The 26123-nt window shown below is 48.3% G+C and overlaps 1 protein-coding gene across 5 annotated transcripts in view; it reads right to left on the bottom strand.

The window, feature by feature from the left end:
• Window positions 1-3240: 3240 nt before the first annotated feature.
• Window positions 3241-26123, bottom strand: part of LOC148504587 (uncharacterized) — a 54117-nt gene continuing 31234 nt past the window's right edge. For 2 of the 5 annotated variants that reach the window (XM_088448750.1, XM_088448754.1), the window contains 7 exons: window positions 20890-20984; window positions 13357-13485; window positions 10527-10641; window positions 8918-9055; window positions 7681-7841; window positions 6676-6764; window positions 4734-5043 (listed from right to left, as the gene is read on the bottom strand). In XM_088448750.1, the coding sequence (XP_088304876.1) occupies window positions 4812-5043; window positions 6676-6764; window positions 7681-7841; window positions 8918-9055; window positions 10527-10641; window positions 13357-13485; window positions 20890-20984 (959 nt within the window). In that variant the 3' untranslated portion in view covers window positions 4734-4811. Of the gene's footprint in view, window positions 5044-6675; window positions 6765-7680; window positions 7842-8917; window positions 9056-10526; window positions 10642-13356; window positions 13486-20889; window positions 20985-26123 lie in introns of all 5 variants that reach the window. The other 3 variants (XM_088448752.1, XM_088448751.1, XM_088448753.1) reach the window with 3 other exon arrangements.

The raw sequence follows: 26123 nt of genomic DNA on the forward strand, positions 1-26123 counted from the left end.
GCGTGTGGCATAATGTGTTATAAAGGGCATTACTGCGTGTGGCATAATGGCATATAAAGGCCATTACTGTGTAAGACATACTGTATAAGGTGCTATACTGCGCATGGCAATTATTCGCCATGAGGGGAGAGCTTGGGGGAAGCCCAGCACCTCTGTAAGTGCTGGGCACGCCCCACAGTGGGATGAATTGGGGGTGTTCCGCAAGGACACACCCCCGTTCTGGAAGGACGCGCAGAGGAGCGCCATCTAAAAAAAGTTATTTCTTTTTTGGGGGGCTCAACTGGGAACTTTCGCCCTGAGCTCCACGATGTCTAGAACTGGCCCTGGTCGTATCTCAGCCTTTTCTGGTGCCGATTAATGAATACTTTCAAGCTAACTGTATGTACAAACATGTAAATAGTGTATCCCAGAAGACAAGCCTCTTAAAAAAATTCATGTACCCTTTCTTCAATTGATAAATTAAACTTTTGCAATGAGAATGTCACTTATAGTTTTTATGAGAATAGGTCTATTTGATGAGGAGATATAAGTGCAGCTTATAAGCCCCCAGTGTTTATTCTAGTGTAATAGGGACTAACGATCTCACCTGAGTCTATGCAGCTCCCTGCCTTGCCTGACTATACTGGGATTAGTTCAATGACAGTATTCCTGTTGTCTATATATAGTTCAGCTGGGGTATTTGTGAGCTTAAGGGGCCCATACACCAGCGATGGATCACCGCGATCCTGAGATGCCGGGTTGCAGGATCGGTGAAATCCAACATGATGGATTTCACTGATTGGCCAATCATGATCAAAATATGATGTCATTTGCAAATTGGTGAAATGTAACATGGAGAATTTCACCAATCCTCCGATGCATCGCGGAACATCGATGGACGCCTATCTGCATTTTCGAGCGGCGGATCGCCGTTTCCGATCCCATCGCAGGATCCGGCAATCCGTCAGTAGTTAGTTGCAGTGGCGTAACTAGGGCAGGGTGAGCGGGGTGCGTGCCCTGGGCGCCGTTGGACCGGCGGCGCGGGGGGTGCCGCCGGCCACGGTACCGGCCCGCCCGGCCTAGTCAGCCAGTGTAGCGCCGACCGCAAAGAGTGCGGTCAGCGCTACACATTTACACAGGACCGGCGCTAGGCTTCCAGCGCCGGTCCTGTGCTTCACACCTGAGCCTGTTCCCTCCCCCTGAGCGCTTGCCCAATAGCGCTAGGAGGCGGGCTCAGGCTGTGCATAACACATGCATCGCCACCAGCGCTGGCGGCGATGTGTGTGTTAAACAGCAGCCAATGAGAGTCAGATAGACTCTCAATGACTCCTGCAGCACCCACTGCAAGAGCCGGACTTCCGTCCGGTTCCTGCAGTGGGTAATGGGACTGACGTCATGACGTCTGTCCCATAATGCTGAGCGCGCCAGCCCAGGCGGGAGCGGCGTCGCGAGCAGGACCAGGAGCAGAGATTCAGGTAAGTATATTTTTATATATATATATATATATATATATATATATATTTATTTATTTTTTTTAACCTATCTGCACAACGGGGGAGGGGGGTGACTACTACTGTGGGGACCTCTACTGGGGGAGGGGTGGCTACTACTGCGGGCGCCATTGGGAGGACCTCTACTGGTGGGGGCTACTCTACTGGGGACTACTACTTGGGGGGGGAACTACCACTGGGGGCATTATAAAAGGGGCCTACTACTAGAGGCACTGCACTCGGGGGACCACTACTTTGGGCAATAATAGGAAGGGCCACTACAGGGGGCACTGGATAGGGGGGATCACTACAGGGTGCCTGCATAAGGGGACCACTACTGGGAAAACTGCATGGGGGGGGACTACTGCTGGGGGCACTATATAAAGGGCACTGCATAGGGGGGGGACTACTACTGGGGGCACTATATAAAGGGCACTGCATAAGGGGATACCGCTACTGGGCGCACTGCATTGTGGGGACTGCTACTGGGGGCACTGCATAAGGGGGAACACTACGTGGGGCACTGCATTTGGGGGGGCCACTACTGGGGGTACTGAGTAAGGGGGAACTAATTGGGGGTTGTATAAAAGGGACCACTACTGGGGATACTGTATAAGGGGCACCACTATGGGCCTGCAGAAGAGGGACCACAACTGCATACTGGGGGTACTGTATAAGGGGGTACTACTGGGGTTAAGGTGCATATGGATAGGGATGTTCAGTTTGCAAATAAAGGGGTGTGTCATGTTGACACGCCCCATTTTTAAGTGACCACGCCCATTTTTTGCCGCGTGCGCACATCTGGTGGGGGGGGGGGGGTGGGGTCATGTGTCTCCCTTTTCAAATTTGCCCTGGGCTCCATATACCCTAGTTACACCACTGGTTAGTTGTATGGGGGCCTTTAGACCATATTCATGATACATTAATGAATAACATTGTCCTGCACCAGCATTCAGACCACAAAATGGCCACCTCTAGATATACAAATAGTGATGTCAGATGCCATACAATAGATGTTAGGAGTTGTACAAAATAAATATATATATATTATTTTATTTTTTTTGCAAATAACAATTATTTTATCAGTTAAGTAATTAATCAATGGTAAACAGATACTACAGTGTCGTATTATTTAGAATTAAAAAAATAATATCAAATATAAACAATGTCAGATCAAGGAAAATTGGAGAATTATCAGGCAAACAAATCACAATTGTAATATTTTGGATTGGATTGGATTCCCACAAGCTTGTACTTGTACTGAATTTATCAACTGTTTGTGGCACCACCTGGTGGAAGAAAGATGCGATACACAGTAATGGATCTCCAACCAGTGTGTTCATAATATACTGGAACATGGGGCCTGATTCAGACCCACTCGCGAGCGGCTGTCCGCTCGCAAGTGGGTCGATGTTATGCACTGAGCATGCGCACGACGGAGGGAGCTCCGTCGTGCGCATGCGCCAGACGCGACGAGCGAAGGAAAGTCCTTCGCTCGTTGTGTCCGATCAAAGGGGGCGTGCTGTCAATGTTGATTGACAGCACGCCCCCTTTGGTGGGCGTGCCGGGGGCGTGCCTCCCTGACGGGGGCGTTCCCACGGGAACGCCTCCCGTCAGAAGCCGGCCCACTGACATCACTAGTGATGTCAGTGGGAGTGATTTTGGCTCTGATAGAGCCAAAATCACTCCGGAGCTTGCGGTTGAAAACCTCAACCGCAGGCTCCGGCTCGCAATTTCGATGGTCGCGATGGTCTCGACCATCGCGGCCATCAAAAAGCACGCTCGTATAGCCTGTGGGTGGTGACCCACAGCTATACGAGCGTCCAGGAGGACGCTCCATGAAAATGGAGCCCGGCCCTCATTCAGAGCGTGCGCTCTGCTCAGAGCGTACAGCTCTGAATGAGGGCCATAGATTAGAAACCTAGGGGTAAATGTACTAAAATGGGAGTTCTATTTAAGAAGTGATGTTGCCCATAGCAACCAATCAGATTCCAGGTATTTAGACGGTGCTAGATAAATGAGAAGTACAATCTGCTTGGTTGCTAGGTCAATGGAGGGAATTCAATTAAGATCGAATCTATTCGCCTGGCCGAATCTTGCACAATAGTGTTCATTTCCCCATAGGGTAGTGAGCGCTTTTGTGCGAGTCTGGCATTCGGCCAGACGAGTGGAGGATGCGAGACGGACTGCCGCTGATGGCGTTTAAACAGGCGGCAATGGCAATTCACACCCTTCACCGACAATTGAATCCCCCCCCAATATCACAAACAGTGATTTTATATGTTATAAAGTATTAATGGGGCTCAGGGGCCTATGCAGCCAGTGGCAGTTTCTGCATCATTTTATGTGTTGTAGTTATGTACTAATAGCGTAATGCAGGAGATTTCACAGATACCTCCGGCAAAGTGTTAATTAGCACTACAGACCGCAGTCCAAATTATTATCCAATGGGACTACGATCTGACCCCTATGTCCCAAACTCCAAAGAGCGAGGCTTTTCAGAGTTTAGCCCCAGTAGTTTACACCATCAGCAGATCCCTCTCCCGCAGCCTTCGGCCACCATTGGAAGCTGACACTATTAACATACGCTGTGTCAGCTTCCCCGGGAGACGTGAAAGACTTCCACTAAATGCCGGGGATATAACTCGTAGGGACAGCGGTTACTTGTGACTTCCCCTTCTACAAAAAATATCCCCTGCAATATGGAACCTTAATCATCTCGGCAGTTCCGCAATTATTATATTACATACTCCTCAGTCTGCAAACATTATCAGCATGCATTATTACACAGTTAGACATTACAACCATATGAGACTGTAGCCTTCCCAGTGTGCCATGACCAGGACCACATGCAGGGAATACATAGGTTTTGTTGACAGTCCTTCTGCCGACATGGTTGCAATGTCAGTTAAAACATTTTAACCGTATCGGCACTAGAACTTGTTTAAACATGATCATACAGCATTACATTTAAAGTTGAAATGCCGACGTGGTAAAAATGCTTTAAGAAACATTACAACCATGTCGGCATTATACAGTCGGCATCCTCCTGTTGACATATTGACCGTTGACTTATTGACTACTTCCCGAATGCAGGTATCAGGTGAGATTCCAGATTCACCCTGTATACTGTACATCCAATGTCATGGTAGCTCCATTTATTCCAACGCTGGATCTCTGCAATGTCAACGTGGCTCCAAGGATATGAACTGAAAATTGCTGCAATGTGACGTTAGCTTCAGGGATATCACCGCTGGTTCTCTACAACGTCAGGCAGTCACTCTGTCCTCACGGTGCTGGCACTGAGGGTCTGCACCTGCTCCTGTGTCCCTCAGACATCTCTCAGTGGCTGGTCCTGAGGGATGACTTCCCAGTAGATGGGGAGATGGTCCACATTCGGGGCGCAGGCCATTCCTCCTCTGCCACATGCTGCACACTGACGCTGGTGGTAGAGATGAGCTGAGAGATGGGACAAGGAGAGCGGAGGGTGAGGCGAGCTGCCAGGAGACCCATCCGGACGCAGGTGTCAGTGTCTAGTCGGGCTAGTACCCCGGAGAGGAGGCCGGCCATGAGACTGTGGGGATGAAGGCGAGAAGAGAAATGATTGTGTACTAATCTTATTCATACAGTGTAGGATGGCAATGTGACGTACTTCCCAATTACCACTCTGGTAAAGGGCAAAATGAAGACTGTTCAGTAAGGGCATGTGCAGGAAAATGTGTCTTACTCACACCAGCACTTCAACGAATATTCGCCTGTTAGGAGGGGGATCTTTTGCACCTAGTATAGGGCAGGTGCAAGTAATCGCTGATGGCAGAGCCGTAACTAGACTTTTTGGTGCCCTGTGCCAGAAAGAGCATTGGCGCCCCCTCATTTTTCAAAGGGACATAATGCACCTGAAAAAGGGCCATGGCCTCATGGGGAAGGGCCAGGGAAGAGATAGGGGAGGCCGGGAGATGCTGGGGATGAAATAAGAGGAAGCTACAAGCAAGAATGATAATAAACAGACATTTGACAGGCCTAAACAGCGCCCCCTGACCTGTGGTGCCCTGTGCGATGGCACCGGTCGAACTACCCTAGCTACGGCCCTGGCTGATGGTGATGAGGACTTATAGTAAATTAGGGGCATATATTACACACGCAGACGCACCTTATGATGCCCAGCGCTATGACTATGTGCGGGAATACACTTTTTTTTTTCCATACTAGTTTCCTTTAAATATCCTGTGTCCAATTTACTTAGAACTCTGCATCAGGTACCACCAAAGCCATAACTAGGGTAGTGCGGCACCGCAGGGCAGGGGGCGCTGTCGGGCCTGTCAATTTTCTGTTTATTATTATACTTGTGGCTTCCTCTTATTTCATCCCCAGCATCTCCTGGCCTCCCCTATCTCTTCCCTGGTCCTTCTCCATGAGGCCATTCCCCTTTTTTGGGTGCGTTATGTCCCTATTTGAAAAATGGGTGGGCACCAATGCTCTTTCTGGCACAGGGCACCAAAAAGTATAGTTATGGCTCTGGGTATGAGTATGTGAAACTACTCAACGACAATGTCGGAATCCTTTATTACCCTTAGACAGCCGGTTACAGTGATGTAGATAAAGTTATTTCTACCCCTATCACGGTGTGGTATTTTCCCACATATAATTGTGAATGTTACATGACGCCCTCTCATACAGTAAAAACTTGAATTGTAGGTCCCATTTCACGTTTGTTTCATTTTCCACTATTAAGGTATATTGTTTATTTGGTCTCCCGCCTTACAGTGCACAGTACAGGCGGCCATGTTGTCGGCTGAACCAATATTGGAACGTGGCCAATCAGATCATTTGTGGTCTGACCCGCAGTGTAAAGGTGGCCATACACGGTGCGATGCACCATGTAGGGCGACTGCCGATCCGTCGGCAGACGGATCGTGCTGTCACCGCCGGCAATCGTGCGGTCCCCGCAGACTGCACGATATGCCGGCTTCCCCCTCCTTCATCTGAATGGGATCGTACATCGCATCCCAGGTCAGATGGTTTTGCAGGAAGACCTGGGGATGCGATGTACGACCCCGTGGGAGCGCACAGCATGACATCAGGTACGATATCGTGCCCATACACGGCACGATATAGTACCTATATCATGCCAATCCGTCGGATCGGCACTCATATCGTGCCATGTATGGGGGCCTTAAGGGACAGACTCACTGTCAGCATTACAGACCTGTCACCTGCGCCAGATACATTGATTATTTCCTCCGGTGAAATGGGGGCCGCTGGATAGTGTACAGCACATAGGTCGCCTCTGGGCACCTAGCAGGGAAGAAAAGCAACAAAAGGTTTTACAGTTTATAATAAAATGTCTGACACTAAACCATAATGTACCTCCCAGTGTGATTTCGGATTAAATCAGGGCAAATATTGAAGGTGACTTGGCCATGTCATGAAGGATGTACACAGTCATAGACACAACCCGGTAGGTATTCCTAGCACTTCTAAGGCAGTAGGTAGCCCCTTAACACCCTCCCCTTCCATCAAAAGATCCAATCATATGCTGTGCACAGCCGCAGTGAACGAGAACTTAACTCCCAACATCCGATCTGCAGGACAACGCTGTCACAGTCAGGACAGCGGGAGAAGCTCCGGGAGGAACAGCAGGTGGGCGGCGATGCGGGGGCCGGGCCGGACTTTTCATGTCATTAAGCCCAACCCCCTCACTGTAAATTGCCGCGATAAACGCATATTTAAATAGAGTGCCGGGCCAAACAATGCGAATCTTGTAGAATCGAGTAATTAAGCCCCGCCCCCCTACTCAGGGACCACCGATCTCTGTGGAAATTCTCCCCATTTTTCACTAGGAAGTGGGCAGGAATGCGGGAGAAGTGCCTACTCTACCGAAGGTGCGGGGAGGGAGGGGGGGGGGGTTACCCGAAAAATCATGTGCCTCCCGTGACTTCCGGGAGAGTACAGTCGGCAAGTATGGAATGTAGCTATCATTTTTCTATTGCATTCTAGGAAATGACAGACAGCATCTGATTGGTTGATATGGAGCAACACCAGCACTTGTCTGCTTTAGTAAATCTACCCCCTAAAGGGTGGAGAAGTGGAAGTGGACGAGTAGAGAAATGGCCTATAGCAACTGTTGCTATGGGCAACTTCTCCACTCTTTAACAGGTTTGATACATCTCCCCCCTGTATGCCATTCATGTAAACAACACACAACATTTACCTCGTCTTTCAGATGTAGGGATATCGTTCCCTGGCAGCTATGGCCACACAACAGGACACCATGAGCCCCCAGAGTCACTATGACACAGTGCAAGTTCTCCAGAAGGGGCAGCGAGAGGCCGATGGCCGCCTCCACCATGTCATCTAATTCACACGGGACATCTGAGGAAGGGAAACAGTGACAGCCATACTGTAATGGAAACCCAAGGCAGAAATCCTTATCATACCGGCATTAAGACGAGGATCCTGCCAGCCTGTCATTACTAGCTCACAGATAAAGAATTCTTTTATCCACCATAAAGCGTTGAGAATCTAGTTTTAGGCCAGTCAATCATTTAGAAGGTCAATATTATATGTTAGGAAAAATCCAGAAGTGAATCACTGGTGCCCGACATGAGCAAACACATTGTTTTGGGTATTTTTTTATTTATTTTTTATGCGCAGACGCCATTAACCATGAATGATTCTGTTTTATTATGGGTTTTTATTATTTAAAAAAAATATTTACATTTTTTTTTAAATAAAATATAGAAATGTATCAATCTACATATTTATTTGATGTCATTTTCTTTTTTTTGCCATTCCTCCCAATGTTTGCAAACTGCTTTCCCCTTCTATTCTTACATTAATACATGCAATAGAAATTAGGGGACATCCGGTAATGTAGAATTAGAAAAAAAATCATGGTTGTGTTCCATTGTGACTTCAGGGAGAGAGACAGAAAGTTACCACTAACATATTTGGGTAGGTTGTACACAAAGGAGACCTGTCCTAGAATTTAGGGCCCCATTTAACCACAATACATAACCACTTTAGGGCTCAATAAAGGGGTTATGTCCTAATTTCAATATTTAAAAAACAGCCATAATCTAAGATTAGCGCTGTTTGTCACTGCATTGCGCTTTATTAGATGGTGAGAACGTTGCAGTCCCCATTACCATTCAGCGAAGCCTTTCAAGCACTGTCAGGTCCCCGCAGGGTTAAACAATCATGCACATAACCTGCCGCGCGTGCACATGACATTGAAGTAGCAATAGGTTGCCAGCCGGTGAGCGGAGGAACCCGCCAATGAGGAGGACGTCGCTGGACCTCACCGGCAAGGTAATAATGAATACCAGTGGCATATTGGTCTGTATCACTGCGATATTAAACAAAATATGCTGGTGTTTAGGTTCCTTGTTAAATAGGGCCCTTATTTACATGCCATCGTGGAAATACTATGTCCCGGTGTAACTTACCAAAGTCCGCGGTGTAGCCTAAAGTCCTGTTGATGGATAGGAGTTCCCGTAGGTTCGGGGAGATGTACCTCAGAGTCGCCCAGCTGTCTGAGGTGAAGGGTTTAGAGGCTTTGTCTATATCTGTGGGTTCATAACAAACTGCAAAAAGATCATTCATCTCTGGTAAAATATCATCTTGGGAGAGAAATACGACCTATTGTGGGTGCTTTTATTAGTATAATAATAGTAGGATGTATTATTATTTATTATAGTGCTATGCCATATAATGGTGTACTACTAATGATATATAATAAATATTGGGCCTGATTCATGTCTGCGAGGCCAGGAAATCTGCATCCACAGAAGCAGACCCTGGCGATGGCACTCCTAAAAAAGGGGGGCAACACGCTCCTGTTTCCGGGAACGCTGCCCAGGCACACCCCGGCTACGCCCCCAAACGCCGCAGCATGTCAGAAATCGCAAAACCTGAATGGGGCCTGCGCATGTGCAGTATTCCGGTAGTCAGAAAACTGCGCGGGACCCCCTCATCTGCTTCTGACCATAAATCAGGCCCTTTATGTATTATATGGTAATATAATTGGTTATTATATAGAAACAAAGGGCCTATTCAGATTTGTACTGTACGCTATGCCGATATTTTCACAGTTGAGCGATTACCATTAAACTGCGCATGGGTCTACGTCGCACTGCGCATGCGTCAAAGTACATTACCGTAGTCGTTGGCAGCGACTATTAACTGGCAGAGTGATTGAGGGGTCTATTTATTAAGCAGTGTTAGGAGACAGAGTGAAAAGTGATAAGAAAGTGATAAGGTTCCAGCCAATTAGCTCCCAACTGTAATTTTTCAAACACAGCCTGTGAGATGACAGTTGGGAGCTGATTGGCTGGCACCTTATCACTTTCTTATCACTTTTCACTCTCTCTCCTAACACTGCTTAGTAAATAGACCCCTATGTCAGGGAGCGTTTGGGGGAGCTAACGCACGTCGCGACTGTTTCAGGGGCCTGTCACATCCTACATCTGCGATCCCGTACGCAAGAAAAATGGCTGCAGCATCTCAGTCCCCGCGGCCATTCTTCGCAACCATGGGGTTACTCAAAAGACCGATAATCGGCCAATGCTGTGTATTTTTTACGCAAATACTTGGATTTGCAAAGGTGAGCGCCTCAGTACATTCCTCTGTGTCTGCGACATTTGCATATGTTCGCACTGCAGCTGCGATAGCATTAGGCGTACATCTCGGAATCAGGCCTATAATACGTTATATAACAAAAAAAATATTATATGACAATTTAGTGATATGTTATACGGTAGTGCAAAGTTATATAATAATATAGATGTGCATCAGTTAGTGATATAGTAGTTATTATATAGTTATTATTATATAGTAATGATGTGACTTGTTATATATAGTAATTAGTAGCTCCAGGGAAGGGACATGAGTTATTCATAGCTACTGCCAGACAGTGGTGGGTTCCCCCTGAAATCCTATCTAAGCTCTGGGGTTTAGAAACAAAGACGTGGATCATTGAGTGGATAAAATAAGCAGCGAGGGAGCAAATGCCAGAGATACCCTGGAGAAATGCCAGTCATCCTGGCACACACCGACCTGGCACAGAGTTCTGCTGGGCGATTCTGCACACGTACTGGATGGTAGACGCTGGCACGTTCCCGTCAATGCACAGCAGCTGCGTCCTGCGGAGTCTGTCTGCAAACTGGGACACCTGGCAGAGGGTAAAGGGGTTACGTCAGAATATGAGACCCAAACTACCACCTACTGCACTGATCACATTTACCAGCACCTCATATACCGGGCACAGGGCCGGATCACAGGCGTGCCCTAATGCCGCCGCAGCTGCAAATTTGTACTATGCAGTCATGCGAATGTCGCAGTCGCCTGGATCTGTAATGTGACGCCCGCCGGCGGCATCGCAAATCCAAGCAACTGCGTAGAAAGACACAGCGTCTGTCGCTAATCTCCCTTCTTAATAACCCTGTGGTCGTGCAGAATGGCAGGACCCATTTTGACGGTGAATGGGATCGGTGTCGCAGGCTGAGATACGGCCCGAAAACGGTTGCAAAACGCCCGCGCTCGAGTCGCCACCTCCCCGCTGCCGTCAGCAAACGGTCCCTGCCCATCAATTGCTTAGCAAATAAATCCTCACTGCGAGCGTCAACGGTAATGAAACTTGACACACGACACAGACGCACGCGCAGAACACGGATAATCGCTCATCTGCATAAACATCGCCATTCCATATATCTCTGGGCCCAGGATCCTACTGATCTTACCTTAACCTGACATGAGCTAAACTGCTTATTTACCCTAATTATGTTATTAACCATATCTGACTACTCCCCTGGAATGTCAGGCGGAGACCTCTTACCGATTACAAGGTGGTACCTGAACTCAGGCGAGCGTCCCCAGGACATATGGAATGTGGAATGTGGGAATTAGGGGTACACATGTCCTCTGTACAATACAGCTAAGCCCTGTTTTCATCTACGCTGATCTCCTGACCTTCCATGATCCCTGACCTCACATTTTCCATGTTCTGTGTATGAGTAACAACCCCCAGGCCCCCAGCATCACCCTGTCACCGGGAGACTCAGCAAAATCTTAGCAACCAGAGTATTGTTTGATAAAAGGGGAGGGGGGTGTAACAAATTGCATTCCTGCGAACCCACATTCTGTATAATCTTCCCAACTCTAATTGATACAATTTAATCTCCTTAAACTAACTCATGCTAACAGTGCTGTCTAACTTGACAGCGTTCCCCTATGAGTTTATTCCGCATAATAATATAGCCATTCCATCATCATTTTTGCACACAACCATAATGGTATCCACAATAAATATAATGGGTCATGTTCCGGGAATTTTAGTGGCGCACTATACTGTCTGCAGAACCAGTTTGCTGTAGCTATGTGTCTACAGACACACGGCCTTAAAATATTTAAGGGTCTATTTACTAAGCAGTGTTAGGAGACAGAGTGAAAAGTGATAAGGTGCCAGCCAATCAGCTCCTAACTGTCATTTTTCAAACACAGCCTGTGAGATGGCAGTTAGGAGCTAATTGGCTGGCACCTTATCACTTTTCCCTCTGTGTCCTAACACTGCTTAGTAAATAGACCCCTTAGTTGCATATTTGCATGAAACCACGCGGCACTTGGCTGTGATAGAATGAAATGCCAGCTATGGACTCCAATGGAACAGCGCCCCTTGTGGTGAGATGGTGGAATCCTTGATTGCGTTGAACAAAACTATAGCAATAACAGTAGCAGTAGTGTATAACTTGCAGTAAACAGATAATAGCGAATAGCTGATTGGCTGCTGTGGTTCACGGGCAGATGTGTCAAATTTCGAGAGCGATAATGTGAAGAACTGTACATACCAACCAATCAGCTTATAGAAATAATGTATCTAGCACAATCTATTATAAAATGACATTTAGGAGCAGATTGGTTGCTACAGTAAACTTCTCCACTTTATCTCTCTCGAAGGTTTGATACATCTCCCCCTCAGTGCTACAAACAAAAATAAGATTTAAACATCTCTCGGCGATGGAGGTGCACAGGCTTTCTGCTGATTTTTCTGTAGAACAATCACCATAAATTCCAAGCTTTATCCTAAAGTGGCCTATTCATTAGGCGACCTGAAAATCTGGACGTCCAGCGTTCAGTCCCTCAGGTCGCCGGGTGCGGTGCCCGCACTGAACGGCTCTAGGGTGTTCGACCAGTGCGGTCGCACAGGGGTGCCACCCATAGAAGGCGCACCCCTCCCCAAAATCTCGAATTCAGCGGGACAGTACTGTCCTGCTGTTCCATCCGTGGGCCGAAGCGGGTGGTCAAATCAGGAGGTTGGGGACCCCCACCGCCGCAGCTGCGCGGTGGTGCCAGACCCCCGCGCGACATCCATTCACTGACGGGGGAGGGCTGGGGGAAGCCTAGCCAGTGACGGAGGCCTGGGCTTTACCCGCAGCCTGACGTTATTTGGAGGCGTGCCATGCGGGCACGCCTCCAAATAACATCACTTAGGTTTGGTAATGAGGCCACACCCCCAATTTTGGTCACACGCGGTTTTTGAAGGGCGCTATGTACCGGGCCGGCACAGGGTGCTCAGACCCCTGGAGCTGGCCCTGTGAACGGCGTTCTCTGAACGTCTTTCAGTGCAGGATCCCGACCTCCTATCTCGGAACATGGGGAACCTAATGATCGTCGTCAGGTTGAGCAGCATGTACCGTAGATAGTCGGGGTCGGCAAGGACCCAGCGTGCACGCTCATCGCTGGTCCTTGCCGGCTATCCATTAGACGACTTTGTGAACAATGCGACGAAAACCTGCTGGTTTTGGTTGGATCGTTCTAAAAGTTGTGTAATGGACAGGCCACTTAATACATCCGCCTACAAAAAGAATTCTAGGTGAAAGCGAGTCCTTACATGGCTCTCAGTTATCCGATTGTGTATCTCCATGTCTCCCAGCCCCAGGCTCAGCTCCCCGCTGCCGGTGATCACAGCGCAGTATGTGGCGGTATTGTGGCCCTTCAGACGCGCCACCCCTCGCATGTCCTGCAAAAGAATGATTGATTCATTCAAAAGACAGACCTGAGAAGTGTGTTTAATATATTAAGCATGGAAGTCAATGTGGTTTTGTACAGTAGAGTATATGACACTAGCACTCAGATCATGGTTCCCACTGTAATAATAACCTGTAATGACTGATTACCTTTGTGTTAAAAAATGGGCGTGGTGACTTAAAAATGGGGCGTGTCAACATGACACACCCCTTTATTTTCACGCTGAACATTCCTATCCATCAACTGTATATGGGGTAACCCCAGTAGTACCCCATATACAGTACCCCCAGTATGCAGTTGTGGTCCCTCTTATGCAGGCCCATAGTAGTGCCCCTTATACAGAATCCCCAGTAGTGGTCCCCCTTATACAGCCCCCATTTAGTTCCCCTTACTCAGTACCCCCAGTAGTGGCCCCCCCAAATGCAATGCCCCATGTAGTGTTCCCCCTTATGCAGTGCCCCCAGTAGCAGTCCCCACAATGCAGTGCGCCCAGTAGCGGTATCCCCTTATGCAGTGCCCTTTATATAGTGCCCCCAGTAGTAGTCCCCCCCCATGCAGTGCCCTTTATATAGTGCCCCCAGCAATAGTCCCCCCCCATGCAGTTCTCCCAGTAGTGGTCCCCTCATGCAGGCACCCAGTAGTGATCCTCCCTATCCAGTGCCCCCTGTAGTGGCCCTTCCTATTATTGCCCCCAGTAGTGGTCCCCCCAGTGCAGTGCCTCTAGTAGTAGGCCCCTTCTATAATGCCCCAGTGGTAGTCCCCCCCCCCCCAAGTAGTAGTCCCCAGTAGAGGTTCCCCCTCCTGATTAAGTGCCCACCAGTAGTAACCCCCCCCAGTAGAGGTCCTCCCAATAATGGTGCCCCCAGTAGTAGCCACCCCTCCCCCGTTGTGCCCCCACCCCCAGTAGAGGTCCTCCCAATAATGGTGCCCCCAGTAGTAGCCACCCCTCCCCCGTTGTGCCCCCACCCCCAGTAGAGGTCCCCCAGTAGTAGCCACCCCCCTCCCCCGTTGTGCCCCCAGTAGTGCAGACAGGTTTAGAAAAAATATATAAAAATATACTTACCTGAATCCACGCTGCTGCTGCTCCGGTCCGCGACACCACTCCCACCGCCCGCCAGTCCTCCCGGGCTGGCGCGCTCAGCATTATGGGAGAGATGTCATGATGTCATGACGTCTGTCCCATTGCCCACTGCAGGAGCCGGATGGAAGTCCGGCTCTTGCAGTGGCTGCTGCAGCAGTCAATGAGAGTCTATCTGACTCTCATTGGCTGCTGTTTAACACACGCATCACCGCCAGCGCTGGCGGCGATGCGTGTGTTATGCACAGCCTGAGCCCGCCTCCTAGCGCTATTGGGCAAGCGCTCAGGGGGAGGGAACGGGCTCAGCTGTGCAGCACAGGACCGGCGCTGGAAGCCTAGCGCTGGTCCTCTGTAAATGTGTAGCGCTGACCGCACTCACTGCGGTCGGCGCTACACTGGTGGCTAACTAGGGCGCGCCGCCGGTCCCACGGCGCCCAGGGCACGCACCTCGCTCGCCCTGCCCTAGACAATGGCAATAAAATATTTAGGGGTCTATGTACTAAGCAGTGATAAGTGATAAGGTGCCAGCCAATCAGCTCCCAACTGTCATCTCACAGGCTGTGTTTGAAAAATGACAGTTGGGAGCTGATTGGCTGGCACCTTATCACTTTTCACTCTGTCTCCTAACACTGCTTAGTAACTAGACCCCTTAATATCAAATAAGCTTAGAACAGTAACTGTAAACATTAGTTTTTACATTGTACAGCACAATATTACCCCAATCTGCAACTTTTTGCAATAAATATTTTCCCACGGAATCCTGGATCCCATTGTCCTAATTAGTCCTGCAAATTTGGAGACATTTTGGTTATTAGATCGAGCTACAGACTGCTCTGAATAGGGGGAAGTTTACTTACATATTCCAAGATGCAGGCGCACACTTTGGACACTAAAGCAATAATAAAATAGTTTTTAAAGTGTTAGTGCAGGTTCCCCTCTGAAAGAGATTATCTTGCCGTGGTAGATGGGCATAAACCTCATTATAAGAACCTCATTATTATTGTAAAAGTCAGTTTATAAAATTTACATTTTTGCAGATATTTTATTATTGTCTTAAGGTGGTTACACACCTGACGGATATATCTGCAGATGATGGGTCGTTCATACACACTGAAAGGCCATCATCTGCTTGAAACCCTCGGGTCCCGGCGGCCAGTGGGCGGGTCGGGGGGGTGTCCCGCCTCCTTCCTCGCTGCTGCCGCTGTGTGTGTATGGGCAGTCTGCCGACTGCCCGTACTCGCCTGCTGTTGGACACATATGTCTGCAGACACCCTCTATGGGGTTGCGCCCCTGTTCGGCCGCACTGGTCGAACGTGCCTCGAGCCGGCCCTGTGTACATTTTTATATTTTTATATAGAAGGAACTACACGGTAAATGTAAAATCTGTTTAATTAAATGTTCAGCTTACGCACCAAGTACAGGGCAATTCCATTTTAAAAAAGTGTTGGTAATGATGTGTGTGCAGGTGTTGATACTGCAGAGTTATGTAGGCACACACCAGCGGATGGATAACTACAGCCAGCAGACACACACCCTCTCCCTCCGCTCTCCTGAAATGGCGCCTGATCACGAGGGAGGGACTTTTAAATGAAATTCAAAACAGCAAGATCCGACTCAGAGAATAACGTTGTGCCACCTGGGATCCGCCCCGGAACTCGGATCCACTCGGAGACCCTATGTTTGGGTGTGTTCGGTTTTAGAAATAAACAAACTGCTCATCTGAGGTAATAAGCAGTGGCGGTTTTTACCTAGCCCTGCAGCTCCCCCAATAAAAATCCACCTCTGAGTCAAGTATTTCCGCTCCGGTGCAAGTCATGGTAATCAGGGACGTTTCTAGAGAGGAGGGGGCCCGTGTGCAGTTTCCGACACGGGCCCCCTCCTCTCCGCCCGGCAGCGCACTGAGCTGTGCACGGCCAGCGCCGGAGTTATAGACTCTAGGCACTAGAGTGTTCCCAGAGTCTATAGTGTCTGCACAGGTCACCATGAAAATGGCCGCAGTGGCCATTTTCCCTGTACCGCGCATGCGCAAAGCGATGGGAAAATGGCAGCTGCGGCCATTTTCCAGTCGTTTTACAGCGCCGGACGCCTGCACCGACGTGGGACTCTGGAGAGGTAAGTAATATTATGGGTGCTGGGTGTGCGGTGCGGGGCCCCCCTGGACCCAGGGGCCCGCGTTCCCCGCACACCCTGCACCCATTATAGATACGCCCCTGACGGTAAACACGATTGCGGCCATCACCCCATCCTCTCTCCCGCTCTGGTCCTATGCCCCCTCCTCCCCCGTACCGGTCCCGCACTGCTCTGTGTTCTCCTATGTTTGGTCCGGGCAGGCTCAGCAGGGACAGAGCAGGAGACAGTCTCCCTGTGCAGACCTGCCCTGTAAGGAGGAGCTTTGTCAGGTAGTGGCTTCCTATTGGAAGATGTTACTGCTAATCATATACAGCGACAGGGCTGGCAGACATTGGGAGGAAAACTCCTCCCCCCTGGGGCTGCTAGTTCAGAGTGCTATTAGCAGCCACAGTTTCCAGCAGGGAGCCATTCTGTGCTCAATCGCCGGCTATAACCTGCTTGTATAGAAACTGTTTTACTACAGGTGCGCACAGGGGCGGATTGGGCTACCGGGTAAATTCCCGCTGGGCCGGTCCCATTCATCCCTCTGTTGGGCCGGCTTATCCCACATGCCGGGCCGGCCCACTCTGCCTACTGGTCCAGGCTGATTTATTATGCCTCTGTTCTGACCGGCCGGTTTCCGTGCTTTCGGAATTTGCGTTCCACACATTGGATCGCAAACCGGAAGTTGTTACAGGGTCCTGGCGAGCCGGGAGCATCTCTGCAGCATCATTCATGTGACCAACACATACAGTATTCCCGGCGTGCTCTGCAGGCCCCGGTTTTGGCTCTCCTGATATGCCAGGTCTGGGAGCCCGGAAAGAGGGACGGCAGTGGCAGGGAAGGGAAGTCCTGCCCATAGATGCAGATTACACGCTCCTCAGCCCGGCCCAGGGACACAGGCAAGTAATCAGGCGCTCTCCCTCCATCAGCAGTGATCAGGGACGGCTCCAGGTGTTCCAGCACCCTGAGCGAGAAATGTTGTAGCGCCCCCCCCCCCCCCGAGTTTCTAAACCTAACATCCCCCTCCCCGCACCCTAATCCTAACCCCCTCCCCTAATGCCTAACCCCTAACCTTCCTCCAATGCCCAATACTTAACTTGCCGGCGATCGGGATTCTGCTGCCGGGATTTCAGCAATCAGCATGCCGAGATGCTGACTACACCCCATTCAGCCACCCCCACTCAGTTCAGCAAATGACCACTGAAGTGCGAAGTTACTTATACACAGTGCTCCTCCTCAGCCAGAACTCAGTCCCCCTCCCCCCCCCTACAGCTCAACAAATACACACGCACTTAAGTCAGAGGCACGCACGGCTCCTTAGCAAGCCCCCCTACCAGGGCCGGCTCTAGGGGTGTTCGACCAGTGCGGTCGCACAAGGGCGCCACCCCTAGGGAGCGCCACCCTTCCCCAGCATCCCGATTTCAGCGGGACAGTGCTGTCCCGCTGCACCATCCACGGGCTGAAGTGGCCTGCAGGTGGTCTAATTGGGAGGTTGGGAGCCCCCACCGCCGCAGCTGTGCGGCGGTGCCGGACCCCCGGAGTGTGAATGGATGCCGCGCGCATGCGTGCGGCATCCATTCACTGACGGAAGAGGGCTGGGGAAGCCCAGCCAGTGACTGATTGCTGGGCTTTACCCCCAGCCTGACGTTATTTGGAGACGTGCCATGCGGGCACGCCTCCAAATAATGTCACATAGGGGGTGTGGCCTATGGTAATTAGGCCATGCCCCCAAATTCAGAGAGGGCGCCATATGATGGGCCGGCACAGGGTGCTCTGACCCCTGGAGCCGGCCCTGCCCCCTACCCACCTCAGACTCAGCACCTGCTGTAACTCATACTACTCTCTCCAGTCCTTGCTTAGTTATTATTACCACCTCTACCACACTGTTCGTTCATCCCCAATTCCCCCACCCCACGATCTCTCAGCAGCACCACCACCACCTGCATGCTGCTGAGATGAGTGACTACCTCGCTCCTCTTCTAAGTTCTAAATTACCAGACCAGCACGGTACAGTACCGCACCCACCCTGCCCGCCACTACCTCCACACTGTCACACAGTGCCACCATACCCCATCTCTCAGGACTGCCACCTGCTCACTGTCTGTCTGTATGCTGCAGTGCTGAGTGACTAGCTTCTTCATCTACCATACCGGGCTGCCGCACTCCACCACACTCACAGCCTACCTGTCAGTGCCTGCTGCCAGCCCATAAATAAAAAAACAAACAGTGAAGTGTGTGGATCACACAGTTCACTGTCTTTTTACTCATGGGCTGGCAGCAGGCACTGGCAGGCAGGCGCACTTCACTTTTTCTTTTTTACTCATGGGCTGCCTGCTAGTTTTTTTAATCATGGGCTTAATCATGGGCTGGCTGCTGGCACTGGCTGGAAGCCAGGCACACTTCACCATATTTTTAATCATGGCTGGCAGCACTGGCAGGCAGGCTGTGTGAATGTGACGCTCAGGGGCTGGCTGGGAACTTTTATCCTGGGGGGCAAATGCAAGCAGGTGGCCCTGGTGCACGGCAAAGGAAAAATAGGCGTGACGAAAACCTGTGGGAGTGGTTTGTCTAAAGTGGGTATGGTTTAAAGTTGTGATGTCATAGAGCTATAATGAAATACGTCATATACTGTACCAGCCCCTCCTGGCAAAGCAGAGACTAGTAGAATGACCTCTATACAATACACAGTGCATTCTAGTGACTTTTACTTAGACAATACAGAGACCACTCTAGTGATCAATATTCACTACATGGACCAAACTAATGATTTCTATACAATAGAGGAAGCATTAAACTCACAATATACAATACAGGAAAAGCACTGATCGTAATCAACATACAAAGGAGTATTGCAATGACAGTTATACAATACAGGGACCATTCTAGTGACCAATATAGGAAGCAATCCACAGACAATAAAGCCTTAGAATATCAGGTTCTAAGTTGAAACCAGTGCGCTTTACCACCTGATACAACTTGCCAGTGCCCATCCACTTAGTCAACCGCTGCAATCAGAGACTGCGCGGGCAGGGATGACGTCACACCTGGCCCGCCCAGCATTGCCCAATATTGGAGCACCGTGGGTGTGTCCAATAGCGCAGCGTGGCCGAGGGGTGGGTTGGCAGCCCGGCACACAGTGACAGCAGCATAGCCAGACAGTGACAGGGCTGGCCAGGGTAAAATGGTGGCAGAAAATCGGCCTGGGTACAAAATGGTGGCAGAAAATCTGTAGGTGGCGCCCTTGTGCGGCCGCTCAGGTGGAACATGCCTAGAGCCGGCCCTGGCAGTGATAATATAGAAAGCGGCTTGCAGATATGATGAGACCTCGGTGTCCCGGTCCAACCCAGCTCCCGGAGGTAGCACTCAATAGGCCGGGAGGGTCAGCCCAGGGAGAAAGGCCTATCAGTGACCAGAGCTGTCCCTATCATTTATCACAGCAATAGACGCAAGGATGTCCGCGATTGTGTCCAACTCAGAATCAGGCCCTATGAGGAAGGATCCTGCCCCTCTCGACAGACCACACCCCCTCAACAGACTCCGCCCCCTATAGGGCTGCTTCCATAGATTTTCCAGCCCAATCAGCCCCTGGGTGCATATGTGCAAACTTTCAGTGAATTAGTGACTCTGAGATTCAGCTGAGAGGTATGCAGTGCACCAAAGAAGTGATTGATAAATTATATAATCTATTTCAAATCGTCTATATATTTTATTCTTTGTGAAGTCACTTTTTTTTTGTTTTACCTATAAAATGTATTTAGTGTTGTGGTTATGGTATAAAAATGCATCTTTGATGCTGAACTTAGCAGTTGCAAGGTTTCTAGAAAAGTTAGAAAAATAAGAGTGGACATAACACGATACCCTTAAAGTTTAAAGGCTTAAATTGGGCACACACTGGAGTGATATCGGCCACGCGCCAGAACGACATATCGGCGGATCGTTCAGTGTGTACGGCGAATCTGCGTGTTCTCGCGGTTGTTAACCTTGCACAGTCAGCCATGCTGATCGTTCCATCCTTCATTACATCATTCTGACGTGTACCGCCGATACGATATGTCGCCTGTCATATCGTCCGGATACACATCTCTCCAGTGTGCCATAGCTTAAAGTGTTTGATACCGTTTGCAACCAGCAGTAAGCTCGGCAATTGCAGCCCCCCTTAAGTCTAAAGGTAGGAGCCCCCACTGGTAATAAGTGACAGAAACTCACCATGTGAGAGCAGAATTGGAGGACTGAGTGAGAGAGGCCATCTTGCCCAACAGCAGAGATGAAGAAGGGCCTCGTACCCAGGCGGCTCATGCAGTCTGCAGAAGGAATGAATGGAATTAGCTGTGGGTGCTGGATCAGGGGCTGGAAACATCTGTAAATCAATCTTTCAAACAATATCAACAGTGCTAACTTAGGACCAATGCATTTTAATTAGAGATGAGCAGGTTCAGATTTACTCGGATCTCAAAGCAGCATTTTATTGGCTATCGGCTATCACGTGTTTTGGATAGCCAATAAAATAATTCCGAACTAATCCGAACTTGCGGTAAAGAGGCGATAAGAACCGAGTAAATCCAAACCCGCTCATCAATAATTTAAATGTGTAACTTGGTGGTGTATAAATCCAATTGCCTTTGTGGGGACAAAGATATAACCATAAGTACTATGGGACCATCCACCCGACTACATATTGGTTCATTCAATATGTAGTCAGGTAATAATAAGGTGTAAATAGCTGAGATTCATTGGGCCTGGTTCATAGGTGAACGAAGAGCCGATTTCGGATGCAAGCAGCCAATGTTTTCAGTCTGCGCAAGTGTCCGATTCGCATGCGTCCCGATCGTCCCCGCTGTAGGGGTCACAGAAGAAAGAAAGAAAGAAAGAAAGAAAGAAAGAAAGAAAGAAAGAAAGAAAGAAAGAAAGAAAGAAAGAAAGAAAGAAAGAAAGAAAGAAAGAAAGAAAGAAAGAAAGAAAGAAAGAAAGAAAGAGAGAGAGAGAGAGAGAGAGAATTTTGTTGGGCATTCATGGGTTGTAACAGGGGGATGGCTAGCTTGATGCAGGCATCTCGCGGCCAGTGACTGCGTCTTTTTTTGCTGTTCTGGTGGCCATGTCCCGATGGACATTCTGAGCAGCCATAGGCTGGTGTGACCGATGTGTGACTTTTTCGTTTTTACGCAATGCGGCGGATTTGCGATGCAGCCGGTGGGAGTCTCTGTACAAATGTAATTGCTGTGCATAAATTCGCTGGGGTGCTCAGAGGGAGGGGGGCAAATACTAATTACCCAGTCCACGTCTTGTTGGAGGGGGCTGGCGGGAGCCCGTTTCCTCGTCCCCCATCTTACCTGTCAAATGGCAACAGTCTCCTCTGTCTGTGAAGGGTGAGGGAGCGATCGCATGGCGCCCCCCTGTGCAGGTCGTCGCCACCCTGTGGCGCTTAAACAGTAGTTTATTCAGATATTTTTATAAGGGGGCGTGGTCACACAATGGTGCTTAGGTCACGCCCCCTCTGCATTACCGTTGCCCAGACAAACGCTCCATGGTCCTGCAAATTCACAGTTGGACTGCGCGCAAAGACGCTATTGCACAGGGATTAGCGTCCACATCTAATGGTGCCCACACATATAGCGACATTTTACACGATTTGGCAGATTACGACGAATCGGGTAAAAAAAGTACAAATCGTGAGTTTTTTCACTCACGAGCACGATGCGCGGCCCCGCTCGTCGTAATATCGCATCTTCTGATCTGCCGTGCTGTAGGGCAGATTAGCCAATCTGGGATACAATGCATTGGCTGCAAGATAGATCTTTAGTCAGATTGGACATTTTTAACTCCAAATCGTGATCACGATGGCAAGGGAGCTCCCGTGAAAGTTCATGAAGAAATTGGCCATAAAATCGTATCGTGAGGACATAGGTATGTGTGTGGGCACCCATTGTATCAGATTTGTATAGATACAATTAGTCAGCGGCAGTGTCGATAGTCCTGGATAGACCGCTTTCGACAACGTCGGAGCCAATAAAAACAGAGAACATAGAAGTTGAAACATGTGGATGCCACTGGTTTATATTAAAAAGTATTTTCTTCTTTATTAGAAACTATTTAAAAATAACTTCAAAACCATAAGTTCAATATTAAAGACAAAAAAAAACTTGGAAGTGTAAATAAGAAATAAAGGGCCTGATTCAGAGCCGGTCGCTATTTGCGCTCGCTCGTCCAGAAAATAGGGGTGGCTATTCAAATGAACCGTTCGCTGTTTGCGGTCTGTTCACGCCTCTAGGTCTGAACGAGCGATCAAAACTTGCGTTCGTTTTTTGGGAAACTACGCCCCCTGGCCGCTCGCATCCTACGTCAAGTCCGCTATTTATTAGATTAATCGAGTACATCGAACAGGGTATGAGCTGCTCGCTATTCTTGTGGTTGGTTTTTGCTACCACAATTTTGCGAGCAGTTCTGGCTCTAAAATAACCCAGTGACGTGGTCAATGACGCTGCCGTTTTAAATATGCACACCCTTAAAACGCCCGTTTTGACCTTTAAGCACGCCGCGATCGGATCTCCACTCCCCGTTTTCAAGCACCTTCCCCTGCTACCACCCACATACGCCTCATCCTGTCACTCAAATTATCAGGCATTCGCTATTTTGCGAGCGCATGAATTTCGGCCACACTGACTGGTTCGCGCATGTGTATAACGATCCGTACGCATGCGCAGTTGGGCAAACATCGCTCGGAGCGAACGAGCTGCCGCTTACGAGTGGCTCTGAATCAGGCCCAAAGTTGATTACACCATGTGTTGTATTAAAAGTTTGTATTACATAGTATTTATATGTCTACTGTTTATGTGTACATTATTATATCAGGACTTATTTATTGCACTCCTATAAAGTACATTGATACAAAAATATATTTTAAGTAAAGGTGCATACACACACACAACGATTTTTTGAACAATTATCGATAAACGATATCAATTATCGTTAAATCATTGAAAAAATCGTTCATTTTCTGAGTTATAACAATGAACGATTATCGTTCATGCACATTCACGTTTGTAGTTTGTAGTTCAGTCAGACTGACCAACTCAACAATTTTCAGTAAAGGAATATGCAAAAATCGTTTGTTGTTCAAAAAAAGTCGTTCATTACATTTAGTAAATGAACAATTTTAGTAAACGAATTTCGTTAATTTTTCCCTTGAAAAAATAAACGAAAATCGTTTTTCATTTACAAAATCGTTGTGTGTGTATGCACCTTAAAGCTGCATACACACACAACGATTTTGTTACCAACTATTTTATGAACGATTTTCTGTCAGATTATCTGTCAGATTTTTTAAAAGTGTAGTGAACGATTTTTTTGAACTACAAATGATTTTTGCATATTAATGGTGCATACACACGGTCAGATTTTTCCTTCAGATATGAACGATAACGATTTAAAAATCGTTCAGTCGTTCATATCTGAAGGAAAATCGTTCATATGTGACATGCCTGAACGATGGACGATCAACGATGCGCGTTCCCGTTTGTCAGATAACGATATCTGACATCTGATGGGTTTGCAGTCAGACTTGGACGATTCCATTAATTTTAATGCAGTCAAAAATCGTTCAAATCGTTCAAAACTTTGGTAAAATCGTTCAAATCGTTTAGTCGTTCAGTCGTTCATCTGACGAATCTGACAAGTCTGACAAATCTGAACGTGTGTATGCTCCATAACTTACTGAAAATCGTTGAGTTGACAAGTCTGACTAAACTACAAACGTGAATGCGCAACGATATCGTTTAACGATTATCGTTGAAAAAAATCGTTGTGTGTGTAGGATTACATTTAAATGCCGGTATTTTTTGAACGGTCGGCGTCTAACTGCGCCTTACTTCCCCCAACATAGTAACATTTACAAGGTTCTTATTGTACCCAGGTGATATATAATTTCGCAAGGAGCGTCCTTTCTGTATCTGTGCAGGTATTGCCATGTTAGTGGCTCTTAAGAAAGACAGTGCTCCCCCTAGTGGTTTTCATTAATAATTCCTATACAGCATGGACACATTTACGATTTGTAAATGTTGTTGATTTTATTGAGATCAAGCAATTCCTTAAGGTCACACTGTTACGGTTATTACTGAAGTCAGATATTAAAACAGCACGTAGGTTTCTGCAACTGCATGGCAGCCGCCCGGTTAGCACCCAGAAGCGCCAACTTCGCAGAAAGGGTGGCCCGATCGATCCATCTGCGCTTGCGTCCTCCCTCCGTGTGCATGCCTGACCCGCAGCATGCGCATTCGCCGATTTATTTCTACGGCGCATGTGCAGTACGCTGAAATCCGCCAGATGTATCCGCAAACCCAACAGCTGCGTCCAGCTCAGATTCAAGCCCACTGCTGCTTAGTAAATAAACCCCCTAAATACCAGTGTAGCGTGTATATATAAAATTGGTTCACTGGATGGGAAAGTATCTCAATTACCAGCCATCACTCACAATCATGATGGTTACTACAAAAATAAGGTTATTTGCGGTCAATTTGTGCTACTATATCATACAAAGCGGACGATACTTTCGGATTAATTGGCGCTGTATTCCTACAGATCACCCCCCTAGATGCAGTGGCAAACGCAGGATTTCTAGAGGGGGGTTTACAAATGCCTGATTTTAGAGTGAGTGTGGCCAGTCAATGAAGAGGGTAGAATTAGCACTTAACCAGCTTTAATATGCATCATACAAAGTGCATTGTGTGTCATAATTCCAGCATATAAAGGACCAGCGATCACAGTAAGCCATTAAATGCGGCAGTATGGCTATCCTGTCTAAGCTGAATGTTTTCATTTTAGATGTGGGCACCATTCCAGAGTATTAGAGCAAGTCCGGTAGTCTGGGAGCAATCTAGCACTGCCCTGGACATATATGTACATATTGGGCTCTATAGCAGCACATCCCTAACAGTGAATGTTTTCCAGATCTCCTAGTTGATGCACAGGTTATTTATTACTGGCTGATACATGTTAAAAGATCCACAGGTGGTGCTAATTATTTCATTTGTGATAGTGAGAATAACATGCAGCACTTGTAAAATTCTATTATATTACTACTTCTATTGTAGTCATGGTGTGGGCTGGTGAGGGGGGTTTCCAGGCAGACAGAAACCCCCCCTGCGTTTGCCTATGAGATGCCTCTCCCTACACCACCGATACTGGGTATAAACGATAAATGATTCCCACAATAGGACGGTGAGATTGCTATTGTACAATACAGCGAAACCGCTGATTGCTTTTTTCAAGACAAGAAACTTATATATCCCTCTCAGTAGAAGCCTACAAAGCACACCGCTCTGCCCAATACAAGTGCTTGTCCAGTGCCAGCAGTGTCAGGGCAAGCAGCCTTCCTTCAGGATTTAATCAATAAATCCGGAGTACAGCAGTGATTCTGTCCCCCTCACACGCTTGCCCATGCTAGTGAT

Source organism: Taudactylus pleione, unplaced genomic scaffold (assembly GCF_031769625.1).
Source record: "Taudactylus pleione unplaced genomic scaffold, aTauple2 ptg000465l, whole genome shotgun sequence".
NCBI classification, from domain to species: Eukaryota; Metazoa; Chordata; class Amphibia; order Anura; family Myobatrachidae; genus Taudactylus; species Taudactylus pleione.